At 36.1% G+C, this 23,477-nt stretch overlaps 1 protein-coding gene across 1 annotated transcript; it reads right to left on the bottom strand.

Moving 5' to 3' along the window:
• Window positions 1-2,641: 2,641 nt before the first annotated feature.
• LOC113067634 (exportin-6) lies at window positions 2,642-21,670 on the bottom strand. Its single transcript, XM_026240001.1, has 25 exons — window positions 21,189-21,670; window positions 19,634-19,724; window positions 16,635-16,747; window positions 15,834-16,031; window positions 15,590-15,749; window positions 15,397-15,474; window positions 14,043-14,520; window positions 13,831-13,957; window positions 11,973-12,082; window positions 11,777-11,885; window positions 11,604-11,696; window positions 10,701-10,770; window positions 10,219-10,378; window positions 9,430-9,522; window positions 9,176-9,323; window positions 7,924-8,070; window positions 7,658-7,829; window positions 6,278-6,433; window positions 6,082-6,196; window positions 5,914-5,992; window positions 5,740-5,832; window positions 5,062-5,223; window positions 4,683-4,781; window positions 3,656-3,886; window positions 2,642-2,880 (listed from the first exon to the last, which is right to left on the bottom strand). Exons 1-25 carry the CDS (start codon window positions 21,189-21,191, stop codon window positions 2,779-2,781), a joined length of 3,387 nt encoding a protein of 1,128 aa, XP_026095786.1. The 5' UTR covers window positions 21,192-21,670; the 3' UTR covers window positions 2,642-2,778.
• Between the last annotated feature and the right edge of the window lie 1,807 nt (window positions 21,671-23,477).

The raw sequence follows: 23,477 nt of genomic DNA, 5'->3' as shown, positions 1-23,477 counted from the left end.
AACATTTAAATCGATGGCTGGCAGAGAGACAAAACACTAAATGTTAATCTTTGCAGGAGAACAAACACAAGCAGAACGGAGTAGTTTTGATCAGTTCAAACAGGCGATTCCAATCACAACAGACTGCTAACAGAAAACTGATCACTGATAACAAGAGACAAACAAAGTTAAGCCTTCAGGAAATTCATCCCAACTGACACATCTTCCTACAAAACTTAAACCCAGCCACAGTGATGGAGTGTAAATGTCCCTCTTTTACCACAAGAGGTCATGATAGTGTACAACATCTACAATACAGCTGTCTATAATCTGCTTTATTTGTCAATCATTTAATCTAGCTAAACGAACTTCAACAAATTACTTGTTTTTAATTTATGTGGTTTTATAATAGAGGTTGCAATGTAAACAACGTCAAGATGTGTTTTAGGGTAAATTCCAGAAACCAGAAAAGTGTGTAAAGGACCGGCCTCAACTTGCCTCCACAAGAAGCAGATGTAAACAGATCCCCTGGAAAGACGAGCTGAATCGAGGGTTTGCCAGGAACACTTTACAGTAAACCTCAAGTGTGTGTGTGTGTTGTGACAAATCTCTTCTTTGCTTTGACATTGTGGTGTATCAAGTATAGACTGATGTGAAAAAAGTAATGGCAGCAACATAACCTGTCAAAATGAAAAAAAGAAGGGGTATGAATACTTTTGCAAGGTGAAAAAAGGTGGGCGCACATTTATCCCACAAAACACTGTTCAGTTAAGAATTGCACAAATACTGTAAATGCTGTGGATAAAGTACAGGATAGCCTTCTGTTGGTTTTCTCTAAATGTTTAAGCTGTGTGTATCTGAGCAGGGCAAACTTAAATTAACTCAATTAAACAAACTTTTGAGTATTAAAACTTTCTTTTGAGTCCATGAAACCAACACATTTTCATTTTTTTAAATATATGTTTATAGCAACTTTTTTTCTTTTAATTAAAGCCAACATAAATGTAACCAAAACTGGGCTGGGATTTATTTTTCCCAACATGCTTTGCTATGACACTCAAAAGTTAGAAGTAAATGCTAAAATTGAGTTGTATAATATCTATACATACATATAGATATATATACACATATACACATATACATATATATATATATATATATATGTATTCTCTTTCTCAAAGCTAATGTTTAGTGGTACATTTAATAGGGTTTAAAGTCTTGCTATGCTAATTCAGAAGAGTTTCTGTTATGATGAGTTATCATCATAGTGATGAATGGAGAACAGATATAGATGGTCATTGGTCAATATTGATTTTTCTCACTCAGCTATCAAAGCTTTTGTATTACCCATTATCACTTCAGTGTTAATTGATTTAACCAGTAATGAAACTGAAAAATAATTTGAAGTGAAATGTATGAGAAAAGTTTCAGGTTAAGAGCAGTCACAGTTAATGTGTGTGTGTGTGTGTGTGTGTTTGTGAGAGAGAGAATAATCGGTTTGTTCCTCTCTTGATAACTTTTGTGACAAGTAAGCCATTCTGCAATCTTACCACTTCTCCCTCCTCACACATACTTCACTGTGGTAGAGATGCATTCATTATTGCATTTCTCCTCAGATATTCAAAGACACCGCTCTGGAGCAACACCATGCAATTCATATTTTACCACAATTCATCACTCCACATTGTAAGATCAATGAAAAGACAAATCAACTCTTTAAGGAGAATCAACACCTGAACTCTGGCGGTCTCACAAGATCTTCATTTAAAGACAACACACCCAACTGAGAGACAGAAGTTTCACACCTCACGTATGATGCTCCAGATCCAGATCCCCTCATTTCCATCTGAACAGAGCACACCACAGAGATCACCAAAACCACTTTAACCCAAGCGGAGCTCAGAACAATGCAGCTGCTCATGTTTGATGTTGTCTGAAAGGTCTCACTCTCTTAACAATAGAAAAGACCGCCATCAATACTGAAAACAGACGACTCCCAGGTCTTTCACACAGATCACCTCCTGCGGCCTGTGGAAAAGAAATACAGCCCCCACAGAAATCAAAGTTATTCACTTGTAACCCCCAAAAGTGATATGCTGAAACCCCTGCAATTATACGACTATTGAGGGCTAGATAAAAATGCAATTAAAATATTAACATTTTTCATAGTTTTAGCTTAACAGCTGAATACTATTTCAGCTTATTCTGCCTTTTAAGGAGCTCATTTGTTTAATTCCTGCAAATTTCCTCACCGTGTGGGAAAACAAGACCACATACAAGTAACAAAATGAGAAACAAAGAACACATTTCATTATAAAACTTTATTGAAGGTCTGTTCGTCCTGGATCAGGATGGAATGATATGAAAAAGACGTGAGAGTCCATCTCCGTGGAAATAAGGAGAGGGCAATAAAACCAGACAATTTAAGAGAAAGAAAAATCCAGTGCTCTGCGTGGCACCCATTCACTTTAAAACCATTGAGACACTGAAACAGTCTTGAGACGAATTCGTTCAACTCCTCACCACTGCATTTCAAACGCCGTCTGTTCACATCAACAAAATAAGTGTGCTTTTAGTTCCACCTGTCATCTGTCCCGATTTGGGACGAGTTTCTCGACAGCAGCTTTGGCCTCTTGATAATTGGCAAATCTGTAATATCTAACTGAAATGAAAGAAGCTGAGGAACGGCTCTCGGAGCCCGCCGCCGGCCCCTGGAGAAAGGCGAGACATGACCCCCGAAGCAGCGCTCCTGCAGGAGGACGGGCCGTGGTTTGGCTGGGCGGCAGGGGTGATGCGCTGCTATAATTTCAAGGTTCCCGCCGGAAGGCTTCCATTGCACAGTCTGTAGAAGCGCAGGTCGTTCACGATGCGATACACTCCCTGAGAAAACGATGGCAGGTCCTGAGAGGGGCGGAAGAGACAGGAACAAGACGTGACTCGCATGTTTAAACACGGACTGAACCCATGACATCATCCCAGCTGAGTGAACAGGGGAATCTGACAACAACTGGCCACAGATTTAAATTATATTATATTATATTATATATACATATATACACACACACACACACACACACACACATAAACTACCATTCTATATATAGAATATTTATTTTCAATTTAGGCTGATTTTATTCAAAAACTGTTAAACAAAGTTTCCTAAAACAGCCTTTCTCGGTGCAAATCATAATATTTAAAAAAGTCCCTTTTCATATTTTAGCCCAAACGGTGTAATTAACTACATTTACAACTCATTAGATTAATTAGTTGGCACATTGTGTAATTAATTAGATTACATTTTTTTATAGCTAGACAGCCCCTAAAATAAATAAAATACACACACACAATTACCAACATATTCAGTGTTTGTATATTTTATATTTTTGTATATTTTAGTATCTGTCTTTATGCTGATTTTAATAAAAAAAAGTTTTAAACAAGGTTTCCTAAAACTGGAATTTTCTTGGTGTGAATTCTCAATTTTTTCCCCCCTTTAAATTTTTCTGCTTGAAGATATATATCTGAGGTATCAGAGCAATGTCCCCCCCCCAAAAAAAAAAAAAAAAAAAAAAAAAAAAAAAAAAGTGTACCAGCACTTCACATTTGTGAACTCAACAGAATTTTTCTCATGTCATCAGTGCTTCAGGTATCAATGTCATGGGTCAGGTTCACTCACCCGCTCTGGCGTGAAGTTTCGGGCAAGCGTTGTTCGTTGGTGGGGGTCGAGGCCTTGGCAGCCATTGAGGAACTCTGGCAGGAAGGAAGAGTAGAATGCTGGGAAATCCACAGCCGCCATGTTGTAGAGCGCCAGCGTGATGTCGTCCTGGAGGAGGTCGTGGCTCTTGTGCAGGAGAACTTGAAGGAGAACGTTTATGAAGTGGAACAGCATGGTGTTCCGGAACAGCTTCTGAAATTAACACACAACCACACACACATCAAACCATAACATCCATCTGAATTAAATAAATGCATTACACCTGTTATAAAACAAAGATATACAAGTTTCATTTCTTATTTATATTAAATAGTTACATTTGTACTTATATTAAATATATTTTTTATTTATATTTTATATTAAATATAAATAAAAAAAATAACCTAAAATTAAATTAAACCTATACTTAATATAAAGTAAATATACATTACATTTTATTCGTATTAAATGAGTCAAAATATTTTATGTAAAAAAAAAAAAAGTTAATTTTATATATATATATATATATATATATATATATATATATATATATATATATATATATAAATAAATTTAACATTTATATATATATATATATATATATATATATATACAAATTTAACATTTTAAATAGTTTAGTTTTTAATTTTTATTAAATACCAGTGTAGAGATGTTCGATATGTATATATATATATATATATATATATATATATATATATATATATATATATATATATATATATATATATATATATATATATATATAATTTTAGATTTATTTTAAATAGAAGTTTACTTTATTAAATACAAATAACATTTTTATTTATATTGAATGGTTGTTGAATTTTTATTCATATGAAATAAATGATTAATTTAAAATGTTTAAATATAAATACAATTAAATGCATAAAACTATATAAAAATGTGAAAAATATGAAAGGATTTTTCATTTATATATCCATCAAATAATAAGAAAGAACGAACTAAAGAACGAAAAGTGAGTTGTTACCCGGTGGTACAGCTTGTGTTTGGTGTTCAGGACCTCGAGGTAACTTAAGTTTTGCTTGAAGATGTGAATGTCCGGTTGCAGAAAAGACTGACCAAATGCCTGCAAAATCAAACAGATGGCGCTCAGACACAAAAACAGTCCAACACCACACACACACACACACACACACCAGCATTTCCAGAGCCGCAACTGACGCTTGAACTGAAACGACACTCTAGGAAACACTGAGTGATATCCAGAAACCAAAAACATTGCGTTGTCTGTGCTCCACACACACAGAAAAGTTCTTCAGAACGAATGAATCAATCTCTGAATCAGATCAGCATGGAAGTGAATCAGGCCACGGCTGGATGCTTCTAGAAAGCAGACATGTTGATACCTGCATGGCAGTAATGAACTGTGCTTGGTTCTCCATCAGTTCTTCTGCTCCGCTTCTCTGAACGCTGCTCAACACCGAGCTCTTGAAGAAGAACCTCCAGTTCTGATGGAGAATCTGAAAGAGCAGCTCGAACATCTCGGCTTTCACATCTGGACAGGAACGCTGCACAACACACAGAACAAGATCAGCTGATGACAAAAATGCACGATGCTGTTGAATGCTGACACATTGCATCCAATTATTTTGTGTCAGCTGTAATTAGCATGTTTGTATATTTGTGTTACATAAATATAAATATCATCTTTTTAGGACATATTATTGTGTTAATATTAATGTAGAGACTAATAAATGTTTTGTATTTCATGAAAGTAGTCTGCTATAGTGTTGAAAAATTGTAATGAATTACATTTCAGAATTTCATCTTTTTGCCAATTTACACATCAGCATATTTTGCTCTGTTTGAACCTCTGAATAAAATTGAGATTTTATTATTTTTACTTAAAAGTATGAGCTCCATATCACTTTATCAAACTCTAAGAGCTTTAAAAGCTGGTGCATTAAATTTAATACTTTTTCTTTTTATGATTTTGTCAAGTTCAATAAACCGTTCCATTTTAAAACAAAAAAATGAGTGTATTATGCTGGAAACTCAATCTGAAGCAGTCTGAGGTCTCATACCTCTGCCACGATTGGGTACACCTGATCCAAACAGAGGCTGAGGATGCTGGGTAACAGAGGTTTGAACGTCTGACCGGGTTCTTGAACCACCACCTGAAACAATAACACACAGATAAACTGTAAAAAAAAAAGACATGTTTAATAAACACAGAAGCAGCTTTTATTCCACTTTACCTGCAGAATCTTGAGGAACTTCTGAACCACTTTGGAGCCAGAGCTGCCCTCCTGTAAGATGCTCACCGCCAGCTGCTCTCTGAGGAACACGGGTTAGATAAGTCTGACATCAATGAACAGCTAAGACTGCTAGTGGCTCTCAGTGTCAGCACAAGCTGTGAAGGTCACCTGGTGAACATCCCGAGGAAGGTCTGGATGATCTGCTCGGTGAAGGCCACGCCCATCTGCACACGCAGCGCTTGAAACAGCGTGAGAAAGAAGCTCAGCATCTCATCCGTCACATCTGAGAGAGAGAGAGACGTCGTCAGAACAGTCAAACTGAACATGGATGATGAAGACAGGAGAAGGCGTATGGTTTAGTGACCTGGCTGCTGGATGAAGAGGGGGAAGAGCGCCAGCGTGACCTGCACAGACTCCTGCAGACTGTGGTAACAGATCTGACGAGATTTAGTGGCCTCTCCTGAAATACTGTCCACCAGATCCCTCAACACACACAGAGTCTGCTGGATCACCGCTTTACCTGACGGACACACAACGACTTCATTTAACATCATTTTAAAAATTACATCAATTCTCTCGCTCTCTCTTAACTGTCACCCCGTCCCGAATACGGGACGCCTACATTTACTTCACTATATTACAATCAAATCTAATCTAATCAAGACAAACTGTATATTGTTGGAAAGGTCTAAGACTCCCAAATATATATTTTACCAATGTTTCTTGTTAAAAATTATGTAGGAAAAGTAATAGATCAATTTATGATAAGAGTGCACCCTCAAAAATCTACATTATAACAGGAGTTTTGATCTTTGTTTAAAAAAAAAAAAAAAAAGACTTCCTCGTTGCCTTTTTCTCTATCACATTTTAGAAATCATCAGAAATTATTTATCAACTGAAAACTTAAAATCTCAAAATTCATCCTTTATAACCCATTTTAAAATCAGACATTGCTTTACCATGTAAATGATACATCAATATTATGTTACAAAATGTTTTCAGTCATGAATTATTGGTTTGGAATGTGCACTATAAAGTCTATGTTTAAAAAAAAAAAAAAAAAAAAATATATATATATATATATACACACACACACACACACACACATATAATTTAATTTTAATATTTGTTTTTAGCTTCTTTTCTTTACATTTATTCAGCAAGGACTTTTTCAATTGATCACAATATTGAATTCAAATAAAAATATATTTCAAATAAATGCTTTACTTAAATTTTTTTTGGAAATAACTAAGTAAGCAAATAAATAAATGCGTGAATTTGGGGTTGGTTATATATTGGTACAATTGTTTCATGTTTTTTAAATAAGTCTCATATGCTCACCAAGTATATTTAGTTTGATGTAAAATATAGTAAAAAGAATAATATTGTAAAAGTACTATTACAAATTTAAAATAGTGTTTTTTCAGTTTTAATATATTGTAAAGTGTAATTTATTCCTGTGATGCAAAGCTGTATTTTCAGCATCATTACTCCAGACTTGAGTGTCACATGATCTTCAGAAATCATTCTAAGATGCTGATTTGCTGCTCAAGAAGCATTTCTTCATATTGTTATCAATGTCGACAACATTTGTGCTGCTTCAAATTTTTCTGAAGACTGTGATCATTTATTTTTCAGCACTCTTCGATGGAGAGAAAGTTCAAAGAACAGCATTTATTCGAAATGATCAATTTAAATGCATACTTGCTGTATCAAATATCTTCTAATCATCAGTTGGTCTTACTGTTGGGGTGATGGCTGGGTGGGCGGGGCAGGAGGCGGTACTGCTGCGTCAGACTGCTGAGGAGCCGCGTGTGATTGGCTGAGCGGCTCTGCCACTGTTGCTCCGCCTCCGGGAGGCTGGGCCAGGGCAGCAGCAGCATGTTAGACAGAGCTCGACACACGAGGACGTGAGCCTGAGACAGAAACAACACACATTACATCACAAACAAATACAGACGGAGCCGAGGAGGAACTCTGCCACGCTGTTCCTGATTTCCAAAACCCCACCTCCTGAGGTAATCTGTGGTTATGATTCTCCGTGATCAGGTTGAAGATGTTCTGCGCCGCCGGCAGTGACACCAGGAACACCGGCCGCACGGTGGTGGCCATCGAGACCAGGAGATGGCACGCAGACAACAGCAGTTTCTCTGGGACCTGCGGCACACACAGATCAGGCAGATTGGCATCTCCCCAGAGTCAAAGAATGAGGAAAAACTGGTTACACACTATAAATCTTGTGAAACTGTAAACCTTAGCACACAGAACCATGTTTTTAGTTACAAGACAACCCACCAACTAAAGACATTAGTACTAAAAACATTAAGACTTAATGGCAATGAATTATGACAGTTTTTACTTTATAGTGTTTATATTGTAATATTTGATCTCCCTTTTCTGTTTGAAAGAGGAGCTGGTAGTAACAAAGCATACTCATTTCAAAATAAGAGTCTCTATGCATTTTTAGGTTGTTAAGATGTACAATTCCTGCATTAAATGCATTTTTTTCCAGGACATTTTTCTGTTATTTTGGTTAAGAAATACAGTAAAACAGTAATACAGTGAAGTTATTACAATTTAAAATAGCTTTGTTTTAAGATGAAAATTTAAAATGATCAAAGCTGAATTGTCAGCATTACTCCCGTCTTCAGTGTCACATGATCCATCAGAAATCATTCTTATATACTGATTTGATGCTCAACAAACATGTCTTATTATCAGTGTAATCACAGTTGTAGTTGGAAACGGATAAAAAAAAAAAAAAAAGTAGAATAGCCTTTGGTTTGAAACAGAGTTAATATTGTATCCCGCTCATCTATCCCAATAAGCAGCTGGAGAGAGTAAAGCATGGCCATTTCAAAATAAAAGTATTTTACGCTTGTTTATAATTAAAAGTCCTTCATCATGCAGAGGGACACTCCAGCGATGGATGCAGTATGTACGGACTAAATTTGTTGAAATTATTTTTTAATGTAAAATATGTACAAAATACGATAGTATCAGATTTGAGATACATGACAATTCAAATCACAGCACCTTCATAAACAATAAAAACTAAGGCACCTTAATTTTTACTAGCATTGACACAATGTTTACTGCCTTCACTTTATCAGCAAAATCAAATACTGATCAACCTTTAATTCATTTGTAACGATACATTTGTACCAATTACAATATGCATGAGTATTCATTGAACCAAACATGTTTTGAGTGTTTAAAACTTGCAATTACAATGTCCTACTTTAAATGAGCCCTGACTCACCTTGGCATTGATGAGAGGGGTCGTGGCGGCCATGCTCGACCTGATGAGGTCCACAAACTGCGTTTGATCTTGCTGTCGCTGCACCTCGCCGCAAAACTGAGCCAGCCAATGAGAATACGCCTGCAGAGCAGCCAATGACTGCGCATGGCTGCAAACACAGACGGGTATTAAGCATATCATAAGGGATAATAAAACAATCCACCTTCATGTTAACTGATGGTAAATAACACTGAACAGAGTTTATGAGTACTTACACGTCTATAAGGTCCGGTTTGAGCACTGAAGGAACAGCCATTTCTACATCGTACAGGCTGATCTGAGAACCGTAACACGACACTTCCACCAATCTGAGCGGACAAACACTTCATTCAGACAGCTGGTAACATCTGACCAAACAGCACTCACCTCAGAATTCAAGCTATTATTACTATTCTGTCTTTAAGAATTCCTAAATGTTTACCGTGATCTTGATCTAAAAATGTAAAGTTGCACATTACATTACTTTGACACCCTGTGTTGGCCAAAACAAGGAAATACTTTCAAACTGTGAAAGTAAAATTAAAACTTCTGTTTTTCTTTAATTCAAATGGACATTTGAACAGCATATGAAGCAAAAATGTATTCTTGCCAAGTTTAAACAGTCTTGTTAAAGTTTTGATACAATGGAACAAAGTCATACAAATGTCCTTATAAAAAAAATTAAATCAATAAATAGAAAGAAATAGGTATTACAAAAGTCTTACTCACTTTAAGGGATTTAACTTTTGGAAACAGAAAAACAAAGGATCGCAGTATTGCCTAATGTGATTATTAAACCTCAAAAGACAATGATTTAATTAAATGTGAACACAGAATATTCAAAGTTAAAACTGTTGCACTTTCTACAGGCCAGTAACTGGTCATAGTGATTTAGAAAACTCTACTAATATTCTAATTTGACGTATAAAATGGCATAAAACATGAGAAAAGACAGAGGACAATGAACATACACATAAAGAGGGAGTGTTGTTGTTGTTTTGAGGAATTGGGAATCAGGAACTGACCTCTGCACGATGGCGAGAGCGTCGTTAAAGCGAGTGGAGAAAACGTCCCCTGTGAAGAACTCGGCCAGACGTCCCACGGCCTGCAGGAGAGAGCTCAGGTCTCTGAGAGCGCAGTGCAGCTTTCTGCAGTCGGCCTCCGCTGTGAGGTTCAGCCTGCGACCTACAGACACACACAGAGAGAGAGAGAGAGAGAGAGGTGAGAAACCACTCTATAACAGCAGCTCACTAGCCACATGAGTACAGAAACGCCACTAATAACCATCAGAGACAACTTTACAAGACTTTACATTGCCTTGTCTATGACCCATAAATACAATCCTGCCTTACAATCTGTCCAAAACCATGTCTCTTTTAATGGAACAGTATTTGCATTTGGACACCTGAAAGCATTGCCTGGTTGTGCAGCTCTAAAGCATTTGAAAAAAATAATAATAATACATCTACAAAACTCGTTCAGATTGTAACAATAAAGAGAAACTCACTTGTTCCTGATCTCACAATAAACTGCTGCAACTCAAGATAGATTTCCAGATCCTCCTGGAGCACCGGAAACTAAACATAAACACACACACACACACATATTATATTCACCAGGCACGGGATCAGCTAGAGAAAAAAGAAAAAAGGAAATTCGGACCAGGCCCAAAGCCACACCCAAGCACTCATTATTAAAAATAGATATTTTAGTACATTAAATCATTTATTGTAAAAGTACATTATCAATGTTGAAAACAATTTTGCTGCTTCATATTTTGCGTGGAACTGATGATGCACTTTACTTTTAAGGATTTTTTGATAAATATAAAGTTTCACATTTATTTGCATTTATCAAATATAATAATTAAATTTGTTAATGCGTTTATTAAATAGAAATAATTTTAAATGTCTTCACTCACTTTGTCACTTTCATGCATGATGAATAAAAATAATCACTTTTTTTTTTTTTTCTTATACAAATGTTTGAGTGGTATCATTGCTTCCACAAAAATATTAAGCAGCAAAACATTGATAATAATGAGAAATGTATCTTCTTGAGCATTTAACCAGCATATTAGAATCATTTCTGGAGGATTGTGTGACACTGAAACTTCTTTGTAAACAACAACAGATTTATAAATTCGAATGATGATTGTAGTGTTCCTACTGCTATTCATAAAAATTAACCGCATCGAGTAACACGTTTCAGAGACAATTCTACTCGCATTTGGCATTTTTTGCTAAATGACTACATGTAAATGTAAATCATGATCTTCATTATAGTTTTGGGGTTTTAAATCAGATTGGCTGCCATATTAAGCATCTATTATACTTGGCAATGAAGAGTGAACGGTTTTCAGTACAAAGGGAGCGAGGATGTAAACACTCAGCCACTCACATACACCTACCAGAACTGAAAAGGTCTGGGACGGCAGCAGCTCCATCACCCTGGCAACCACCTCCAAACTCTGACGCAGGTATCGCTGCCATTCCGTCTGTTGCTATAGAAACAGAATTAGAATTCTAAGAATTCTGCAGAACAGAACTGATGCTTCTGTGTATGTGTTTGATTGATCCTTACATCATCATCAAGTGTCTCGTCATCGAGTTCTTCCAGCTCACTCTGGTTTAACCTGAACTGGATCCGGTTAAGAACTTCCCGCAGCAGCAGCACTAGAGCATCTTTATACCTGGTCACACACACACAGATTACTGCTGTGTTTTTATAACAACCAAAACTCAATTCCTGGGCTCACAAACAGTCCACGGAAACGCACCTGTTAATGACACTGTCACTGTCAGCCAATCGGCTTCTGATCTTGGTGGTCAGGTAGTCCAGGAATATACTCCAGATGTCCAGACAGGCCAGATAACCCTCATGATTCGGCTACAACAAATTAAACGCATGTTTAACTGAAGAGCTGCACAAAAGAGGAACGGTTAAAAAATGTATTGCTGAGTCAATCTTTTTAACTGAGTCACGAATTTCGTTTTTATTTTATAATGCATTCTGAAGAGCAATTTTAATGTTAAGGTTTTGTACATCCAAAACTGTCATAACTTAGAAATAAAAGCCCATTTTGTACCATAATTGTAGCCATACAAGTTAAACACTCTTGTTTAATGGGAGCGGGTCTCCTTTAAGGCTTCAATGTACACACCAACTGCTATGATTGAGTAATGTCAAAACCTTTACGACAATCAATCAATGACAGCTCCAATGATTATAAACAGCTTTTTGGTTTATAAACAGAGTTTATATAACTAATGATTTTCATGCTACTAAGACACACAGTTGATTGTTTAGTCACTAGAATGATTTACTGATACATAAACATCAAGAAATGAGTTTACAAGTTAACAAGTTAAGTTTTTTTATATATATATATTTTTTTTTTCAGTTAAAACACAAGTAACAATTTTTTAGGATTTTAGTTTTAATTAACTATATTAATCCTGCCATGGACTATACTGCATGTAAACTTAAATTGAATAAATTATGTGAAACCGCTTATTCAAAACATTACTAAATATACGTGTGGCAGTATTTTGTAGTATATCATCACAATAATGCACAATATTGTTATCATAAGCACTTTAAAAATACCATGAATAATTACTAATTAAGATTTTTTTTCCCACCAACTAGTTGAAATGCACAAGGCTGTATGCTGCATCAAAGAGGCATGTGCACTCAGAGGTAAACAAGCCCAACATGGATGAGAAGTGCATGGCAGAACGAGTGAAGGAGACACGCTCAGTGAAAATGCACATTCACTCTCTGACAGCAGATGGCACTAAAGCAACAGCAGAAATGCTGCATTCACCCTGGTAACCGGTTTTTAATTATTTTAACAGCCACCACTCCCCACAAAACTTTCAACATTTAAAATGTAACATTCAAAAGTTTAACTAAAGAAAATAAAGCTGAACTCAATATTTAATGAACCCGAGCTAACATGAACTAACAGTTGTATTTGCCAACAAAGAGTAAAAGTAACTAAGGTTAACTAAAGAGACCTAATCGTAAAGTGTTACCTCTAGTTCTGTTTTTTATTTTATACATTTTGGGGTTATATTGAATTTCACTTTTTTGCAACTAAATTTAAATTTTGTGGTAATAGCCTATACCAAGATAAAAACTTTAGAAATGATCACAACATGAGCACTTAATATGTCCCATACCTTCTAAAATAAAAAACAATGTGATTTTCATGATCCTTCTTATTTTGTAACTAAAATCTTGCATATTCTGCAAGAGGCAAGTAAACTTGTGAGCACAACGTAGGTCATGGAAATGTTTGGTTTCTAAATTCATGGCACCTTCAATAATAGTCACAATAACACACTTCTTGTGGTTGCATACTGACAAAGCCACTGAGACGAAAAAAAAAAAAAAAAAACACCTTCAAGTCCTGACACTTTCAACAAACATTCAACTATGACCGGGAAAACATAAAAATACACCAGGTGCTTTCACTAGTTTGAAAACAAAAAAAGAACGGTGATAGAGTTAAAATTAGAGGAACAGGGAAGGTTTGAGTAAACAAAGTCCAGCAAAAGGAAGTATCATTAGACATTAATATGGTAAGTTAGAGTCGGTGCTTCCTGGGACAATAAGTGAAGGTGTTTTACCTGGTTAAAGGTGTATTTGAAGAGCAAAGCTAGAAATTCCACTAGAGGAAACTGCGCGTTAGATTCGATCCTCCGCAGATGAACACTAACAAACAGCCTGAGGAAATCTGTGAACTTTTCCACATAGCTGAGAGGGACAGACAGGCAGAAAGGGTTAAAAAGCAGCAGCACCAATGAGTTAAATGTTTAAAGCCTACGCATCAATTCCTTACCTTTCGTCTAATTCTTGCAATCTGCTTTTGATAGTGTGCGTGTTGGTGTGCGAGTGCGTGTTTGTGAGTTTTTGCAGCAGGTAGAAAGTCTGTTGAAACATGCGGAGCAGAAACTCCTCAAAGTCCACCGGGACGCAGTTTTTGCACATTAACTCGTTAATACAGTTCATGGCCATGACGCCCAGTCTGGCTCGTTCAGCGTGGTCCACCATCTGACCAGTCCTGCAGTGTCCCCCGCCATTGGCTGGGAGGCCCCCGGGGGCGGAGTCTCCATTGGAAGTGGGCAGAGGTTTCGTTTTGATTGGCTGTTGGCATCCGAAGCGAGCGAAATGAAAAATGGAAGCGAGGAGGGATGGAGTGATTGAAGAGGAGAGAGGGATCCAGCTAAAGAGATGAGCCAAGCATTCCAGCGCTAGAAGACACAGAGCTCCACTTTCAGCTTCCAGAACCATCGGTGTGCTGTCGCCCGCCAAAATGCCTACAGAACATAACAATAAATAACACAACAATCATTTACTAGTAGCTTTCAACTAGAAAGAGACCGTTTTGTGATTTTCAGTATTGGTTGACAACCCATATGGCTTTTAATTTTCTATATTTACTCAAAGTTCACTAATTGAGTGAACTTAATATAATAAAATAAATATAATAAATAATCAAATTCTGTTATGTGAACATTTATCATTTCTATATTCAACGTTTGACTAATTGACTAACTGATAATGATTATATGATTCAGAACTATATTAGCTAGGGTTGAATTAATTTATGAAATTATTTTCAATAACTCAGTGGTTTTGTCATTTTACGGAAATTATCATACATTTTTTATTAACTCTAATTTAATTGTTAATAATAATTGTATTATTCATTATTTATTAGTATTTTTTTTATTTATACATGTACAACTTTCAACATGTACAACATGTACAATTTTCTTTTTAAAAAGATTTTTTACACACTAAAACAAATTATTCAAAGAATTACTATTAAATACAGGATTACAGAAAAATAAAGTTTGTACATGTGTAAAAAAAATAAAAATAAAAAAAATAATAAAATAAAGCAAAAGCCTTTAAAGCACTTGCAAACAATCAGGCAATTCCTCAAAAATACTTTTATTTTCCAAAGTTCAAATAGTTTTTTCTTACTACTGTAAAGTGACATCACATTCAACTATTCCCATTATCAATTTACACTAATTGAACCAATTTGTTGTTGCAGACCCATTATCAACCCCGACCGCATTATATTCTAGTTATCAGCCTGTAAATAACCGATATTAGCGCTCGTTGGTACCACTGATGTAGACCATGTCTTTCAAAACAGACAAGTGTTGAAAGCAGAAGCTCACCTGACTCTCTAGACGTGGGTGATGGAGGGGGAGTGGTGACCGTAACACTGTGTTTGTCCCATACCGTCTCCAGAATCCCTGCGAAGGAAAAGAGTTGTTTAAAATGAAACTGAAAGCCCAATCAGACCACACACACATTTTTCAGTGCTTAAGGCCTAGTAACATCCACAATAACGAGTTCTGAGCATCTCACCAGTCAAAAGATTCAGTACGGTGGGGATCTGATCCAGAAGGAGTTTCTTCAGCTCCTCTTTACGAGCGACGCTCAAGTCTTCTCTGGGACAGACCAGCTCTTCTGAGGTCATCTTGAGCAGAACTAAACCCAGCGGCGCTAGAGACGGCGACTGCACTAACTGCAACACAAAACCACAACGATGGAGTCAGACCACTTTAATAATATGATTTAATAATGACACGCAATTAGGAATAAGATGTACCTGTAAGGTGTTGCTGAAGAAGTCATGGTAGAACATCGGCCAGTCCTGACGTCCGATGTCCACGATGACTTTGCACAGCTTGTTTCTGATGAAGAAAGGTAGCAGTGCATGCTGGGAAAGCAGAAGCTTGGGCAAACAGCTACGAAGTTCTGCTTTGTCTCCACTGGCTACACCAACCCACATCTTGTTCACAAGATTCTGCACAGAAGGACCGACACATTTATTGCCATGTGTCATGTCACATTGAACCATAAAAAAAAAACATTTTATTTTATGTGTTTTGCATAAAATAAAATAAAACCTATTTTTTGTAACACATTAAGATGCGTTTTCATTGCATAGTGATATTATTTTAATGTAAAAAAATTCCTTAAAATTCCCTAAAATACAATAAAAACTAATATTATTGCACAATTCTAGCAAAAAACATCCACTATAAAAACAATTCATAATTCAATTTAGTATTTAGTATAGATCATTTAAATACAGCAGTTTTTGCAATACAAATTTAGGTTAAATATGCTCACTATTCATGAAAATGTTAATAATAATAAAAAATACAAAAATCCTAAAGGCCTAATTTTGTGGCAAGAATTTTTTTCTCTTTAATTACTTTTATTCAGCTGTTCTTTTGGACTTCATATTAAATCAAATAATCCCAAAAAAGTATCACCCCAGGTAAGCATAAAAACTTTAAATATTTTAAACAGTTGGTATTTGAATGGTGTTGTGTGACAATGTTCTTTGCAGTCATGAAAATAATCTACAGAAAATAATGAACTGGTTAACTTTTAACTTTACCTCAAACACGGTAAGACTGTACATCATGACGTATTCATTTCTGCTGTTGGAGAGGAAGTAGAGGCAGTGCCTCCATGAACCAGGCTGCCCCGCAAAACTGTTCAGCAGCTCTTCTGCAGTAAACAACAAAACAGTCTTTACAAAAACATATAAAGGAGAAAAAAAAATAATTCTAACTGAAACAAACCGAATTGTTGAAATTAGAGAGCGACCGATATTATTGTTGTTGTTTTTGACAGCCGATACCGATATCTTGGAAAGCAGGGGGGTCAGTAGCCGATATAAAGCCAATTTAAGTTTGTTTTTCATTAATATTTAAGAAATTTGCTTGTTACTAATAATATAAAAGCAATCATTTTAATACTTTCTGTATACATTGAATCCTTTGTTTAACCGTTCTGTCTGATTATTAGACAGACTTCTATCCATATTAGACAGAACTGTTAATAACTAGGGGTGCACGATAAATATCGGCCAATAATTAATGTGCATCTTGTCAGTAAAGCCGGTTCTCTAAACAGCACAAGCTGCACAAATCCATGCTGATACTGAACATGGATTTGCAGAGCTTGTCAGTTAACAACGGCTCTGTGTAGTAAATGCTGCTCTATGTGAAATCACGCAAGTGATGGAATTTACCGCTGATTAGAGAACCGGAAGATGCGCATTAATTATTAGCCGATATTTATAGTGCACCCCTAATAATGTAGATGGTGAACAAGAGGGAAAATATGAGCAGAGTTGCGCTGAGGCACTGCCTTTCTCAGCACCGTCAAAATAAATGTCCCACTTCTAACATCGGCCAAGCAGAAATACTTATCGGGCGATGCCGATATTTGAAAAATGCCAAATAGTGGCCAATATATATCGGCCTTGGCAATATATCGCTCAACCACTAGTTGAAATCATTAAGATATTTATTTGTGTGTTTGTAGCATTTGACACCAAACAAACTGAAACTCTGGTTACCACAAGCAATACAATAAAAAGGGAGATTTACAAGTTAATTTCACAGACACGTAAGAAACAACTTCTGTAAAGTATAGATGAAGGCTGTTCCCACAACTGAAGTTCTTCGCTTCTAAATTCATGACAAGCCACTGATGGTTTGTGTACAAAGGTTTTGCATATTTGCATGAAAAAGAAAACATTGGTTTGTTGCACACCTCTACTGTACATAGAGGAGTAGTTCAAACAGTAACAAAAACCTAAACTCTTGTGACATAGGAACTGAAAAACCATGCACATATGGTTTTGGCTGAAAACATGGTGTGAAATATGGTTGATACCATACAGAGGGTTGTAACGAGGACACAAGAACAGCTGACTTACACTCAAACAGCTTCTGTAAAAATCTCTTTCACACTTCATATTTCACAAAGGAATGTACTTTTAAATATATTTTTAGTGCATTATGGACTAAATGTATAATTATGGAGTCAAGTCTAAAGCTAAAATTTATGTACATCAAGCCATATTTGGGTGAACTGTTACTTTATTACAAACGTATTATTGGTTTTCTCTTAAAGTAAAATGACAATAGCATTGCGCACATCGACATCAACTCAGGTTTTGGAAACTAAAGGTTTCTGATGCAATCCTTGACTTATGCAGGGTCTGATATATAAGCCATTTACTTCCTGATGAAGCAGCGCTTGACTAATTACACAGTTTCACTTTCTCCAAATAGATCACTGCGGAGAAGTGTATATTGATCATATGTTGAGCTACAAAACATAGCACTTATTAGACACATTCCTCACCTTAAAGGGGCCGCATGATCATTGATTTTTATTCGAGGTTCTCTTATAAGTTTTAAAGGCATCGATGAACCAAAACATCCATACTTTATTTTTTTTATCAGTGTTTTCCATTGCATTTAGCAATTTTTTCCCTAAAGAAACATGCATTAGAGAACATGGGCAAATTTGTCACAGAACCAACAATAATATTTTGCAGTCTGTCTATAGTCCTTAATTAAACAGGCCATATTTGTGCTGCTGTGCCTTTAAGAGTGTTATGTAAACTCCAGGGCTTCTGAAGGTCTCATGATTAATGAAGTAAATGTAGGACATCTTAAGACCGACATAAAAAAAGATTTAACACTTCAAACTTCGAAAATACTACTTCAAAACAAAAACTGCTAAGGCTTGAATACCTCTGCTCCCAACCACTAGAATATGTGAATCATCTTTTACTGTACCATCTGATCAAACTGCAAAAACGTGAAGTTCTTGCTCAGTATTCCCGTCTTGTTTTCCAAATGTCTAAAGAGTCTCAAATCAAGATTCATTTACTTGACAAGTTACACAGGAAGTCTTGCCCTAGAAGAAACCGATCAAAATGAGTTTAATGAAATCAATGTAATTCAAAGAGAAAATAATTTTGCATTCCCAAATGACAGATGTTCTTTCTTGTTTGAAGCATAAACTCACTTATATATTCTTTTAATTTCTCAGAAAACAAAACTTTACATCTTTAATTTGCATTTCATGTTAATGTATCTTGATTTAAAGATGTTTAGATATCTGTATAAAAAAAAACACTTAGGTATTTGGGCAGTGTCGGCAACATTTAATGCCGACATTTAAATTTAAGACTTTCTGCATCAATTTAAGACCTTTTTAAAAACTATACACCCTGCAAAATCCCTGAAACACCCTTTTTTTTTTTTTTGCAGAGAAGTATGTGCTACACAGGAAGAGCAGCTTTAACAGACCTTACTACATTACTTTTACACTCATTTAACAGTATGAACACTACTTCTGTTAGCACACTGCTCCTGACAATTTGCTAAATACTGAACAGGCATCTATTAAGTGAATAAAGGGTGATTTTGTGCATCAAGACATTTTTGGAAAGAAGAGAAAACCGAACCTATCATGATATGAGAAAGACATAACAAGCAGTGGCTTATTCAGATTATAACGACACAAAGGATGACTCTGCAAATCAGGGCATGATAACTGTGTGAAGGCCAGTGCAGGGCATATGCTCACCAATCTCTCTCTTGCGGTCATTGGTGGTGCAGCTGTGGAAAAACTCTGTCATAAGACTCTCCAGGGCCCGTAAGGAGCCCTCCTCTGACGCCTGCAGCACAGAGAGACACAGATGAGGGAGGGAAGGAGAGAATGAGGACATATGACAAGATAAGGCATTTCAATCTGAATTTTTAATGCAGTTACACAGTGCAGCAAACATCGCATTTACAAACTGCAAATCCAGTATACAGAGCCTGAGATACTCAAATCTGTGAATCTATACAGAGAATCCGATTTTGGACTAACAATATATCCCTCAAATGTTTTCACAACTGAATTAAGCTCCCGGCATGCTTTTGAGTAGTTACTGTTATTGGATTGTTTTACAGTTTGCTTGCTTAACCAATGACGACAACAGCATAAGTAATAGTAATGTATTCGGTTTGGGGAAATGTTAATAGCTCATCATTTACTTATAAAAGGGATAGTGTTAATATATATTTTTTTACCCTCATTTCATTCCAAACCTGTAAGAGCTTCTTCTGTGGGACACAAATATTTATTTTTGTTTATGTCTCAGTGTTTCGTTATTTTTGTTCAATGGTTTTTTGTTTGTTGTTGTTGTTCAAAATAGACAAAAAAATCAGCTGACAAATTTTTTAATAATATCTTTGTTGTGTGTGTTCTACTTAAGAAAGTCATATGATAAGAACAATACGAGGCTGATAAATTATTTTTTTATTAATTGTATAGTTACTTAACTCTAAAAGACTGTGTGTAATGCATCCTGTGGGTTCTTTTTTAAAAATGTATTAACCCTTAAAGTCTGTGCAATGCATCATGTTGCCTTTATCCTTTCCATTTTTTTATTAAGCCTTAAAGTCTACGCATAGTTCATCATGTTTCCTTCTTTTGACAGTTCCCTTTTCTTCAGTGCACGCTCGCCTTCAAAATAAACACAAAAAGCCACGAGTGTTCAGAGAAAAGAGTAAAAAGTCTGTAAGATGAATACAGGAAGCGGGTTGATGATGATGGTGATGATGCTCAGGGCTCCGAATTCTTTGTATGAGTCACGACATGTCGCCTGTTGCTTCACACAGCGAGTGTGACGTCCCAGCAGCAGAAGAATGCCTCTGATTTCCTCATAGTATTCAGACTGTCAAGAACTAAACAGGACTCCGTTACACACACATGCAGAAGCAGCTCTGCTCTATGTGTGTGAATATCAACTGAGACCCTTCCAGACTCTATGACAGAATAACTTGAATTTTATCTACGACAGCTACCTGTCAGTCATGAAACATAATTTCACAGTAATAAACACCTAAACCAAAGTCTTTTGACGTGCTTACATAAAATTAATGCTTCTAGAATAATGAAATATGAAAATTTACAGGCAAATAAAGAAGCACTGACCCTTCAAAAGCGTTGCAATTTTTAAGCATTGGTGCATATATATATTTAAAAATCACGTATTTGCAAAAGGAAAAAATAAATAAATAAATAAATAAATATAAAGGGTAAAATAGACTCCGAGTGTGTTCAATATATGCATGCATTAATTCTGACTCACCATGCCCGGGCTCTGAGCTTTTCTGCGGCTATAATAATATGAGAAGGGTCTGGTTCTGCTCGCTCATGCTTCCTCTGGGGCCTTTAAGTTTCACCTGGAAGCACCGACACCCCGCATCACTGTCCAGTACACAGCCCGTGGACCCCGGGACACTTGTTATTATTGTGTTGATCTAGCGAGAGCCTAGAGGGAGCGAGACTGGAACTGACGCTGGCCGGATACGCGGCGACAAACCGCACAAAACTACTGCGAAACACAGAGAAGAGCGACACAACAGCGGCGTTAGAAATGTGTCGGGACTCTGTTGTTTACGTCTCGGGCGGCGGCAGCGCTGTGTGGGACCCGGTGCTTTATTTTGAGCCCTCAGGAGACTGACAGAGCCACTCCTTTGGGTTGATGGGGTCGCTCTTTCCGTGCAGGCCTCTTGTAGCTTCCTCTCCTCTGCCCATTAAACGAGCGGAAGTGACATCTTCCTCATACTAGTGGAAATGAGCGCGAGTAGAAAGGACATCAACGTAGAGGAATGGTTACTTTAGTGGGCGGGGCTTAGATAGGAGCGGGCGACTCTGATTGGTTAGGAGTGAACGTTCTAAATCAGGGCTGTCAAACTCAGTTCCTGGAGCCCTACAGAGTTTAGATTTATCCCTAATTAAGAACATCTGATCCAACTAATCAAGTCATTCAGGCTTATTTGAAAACTGCATAGTATGTGTACTGGAACAGGGCTCTAAATCCCTCCAGCAACTGACTTTGACACCCCTGATCTAAACAGTAATTAAATAAATAGTCTCTTTTTTAATGAAGGAGCTTTTCAAACAACACTATATGCATTATTTTATTAGGAAACTTCCTTGTACAAGAAGAAGAAGAAGAAGAAGGAACAAAACCACTGGCCTTTTACACTAGCTTGCACTATTATTTTTCTAATGTCTGTTTTATTTTTATTTATTATGTAACTGAAAAAAATCCAATCCTAATCTAACTGAGACTTGTTATAGCACTTGCATATCATTGCTCTTTTGTTGATTTTGATTGCTTCCATTGTCCTCATCTGTAAGTTGTAAGCTAAATGACTAAATGTAAAGGTAATGTAAGCAAACCTAATATCTTACATTTTATGACTTTATACATAAATATTTTGGAACAAGATTTAAAAAACATTGAACATTTTCATAATATTTGTACTTTTTTTCCGTCTGGCAGCCTGTTATACCTCTTGTAAAAATATAAAATGTATATAAGCATACATAAGCATAACTTTCAGTACATTTGGGAATCTATGTATGTACGTCGATTTGAATGTATTTATTTATTGCATACATTATATCAAAATCTACTTCAACTTCCTAAATGTTTACTGAAAAAGATATTATAAATAATTAAAAATAGGTATTTTAAAAGTGTCGCTTTAGAAGTCACGTGGTGCTTGTTACTTTTCTCATCGCTCGTAAGAATGCACCATTCACCGGCGTTTGTGATTATTAATCACGCGTGATCTTTGAGTTATATTATAGAGGATTCAGATAGAGAATTTCCACTAGCGTGTCAGACATGTATATTTTGTAATAATGTGACTTAAATGATTAAGCTTTATATCACACAAATATCTTCAGTAAGACACAAATTGTCCTGAGAGTTGAACGCGGCTCAATTGAGAAATCGGTGTTCTGAGCAGTCAAGCGCCCCTTGAGGAAGAATATGGTCTGCTCTACAGTAAACTGTAGTTATGAACTAGTTACTAGTTGCTTTTGTCTCCCAATGTACTCAACCCATTAAACTACCGGAAGTAAAATCTTAATCTCGAGCCGGATGAAACCGGCCGCAACAAGACACATGTCGAGTACAGTAACAGCAGGCTTTGCCTGATTACTACACATGCATCCGTTTCTCAGTCTTTCAGATGCCATGCACCCCTAAATATGATGATCCTCGTTAGAGGGAAACATCCTAAAAATTAAAAGACATTTATGTAGTGTAATGCATAAAGACAGCATTTATTTTATGCAAAATTATTATAAATATTACTGTTGTGTATTATTATTCTTATCATTTTTATTGTTTATGTTTTCTTTTTGTTTAAATCAGCTGGTTCTCAGATATTATTTACAATAGTCAATAGGTTTGCCAAATTAACAGAAGTGGTTCTGTCCTCCAAACCAATGACTTTTACAACGTTTCTTTCTCAATATTTGTGATTTTGAATATTTTGAATAAATATTGTTTATTTTAATTTGAGTGCTTCTAATTTGCTAGCATTAAAATGTATGGTATAAGACTTTACTCAAGGCC

The sequence above is a fragment of the Carassius auratus genome, linkage group LG28B (assembly GCF_003368295.1).
Source record: "Carassius auratus strain Wakin linkage group LG28B, ASM336829v1, whole genome shotgun sequence".
Lineage (NCBI taxonomy): Eukaryota > Metazoa > Chordata > Actinopteri > Cypriniformes > Cyprinidae > Carassius > Carassius auratus.
This window is presented reverse-complemented; position numbering and strand designations above follow the sequence as displayed.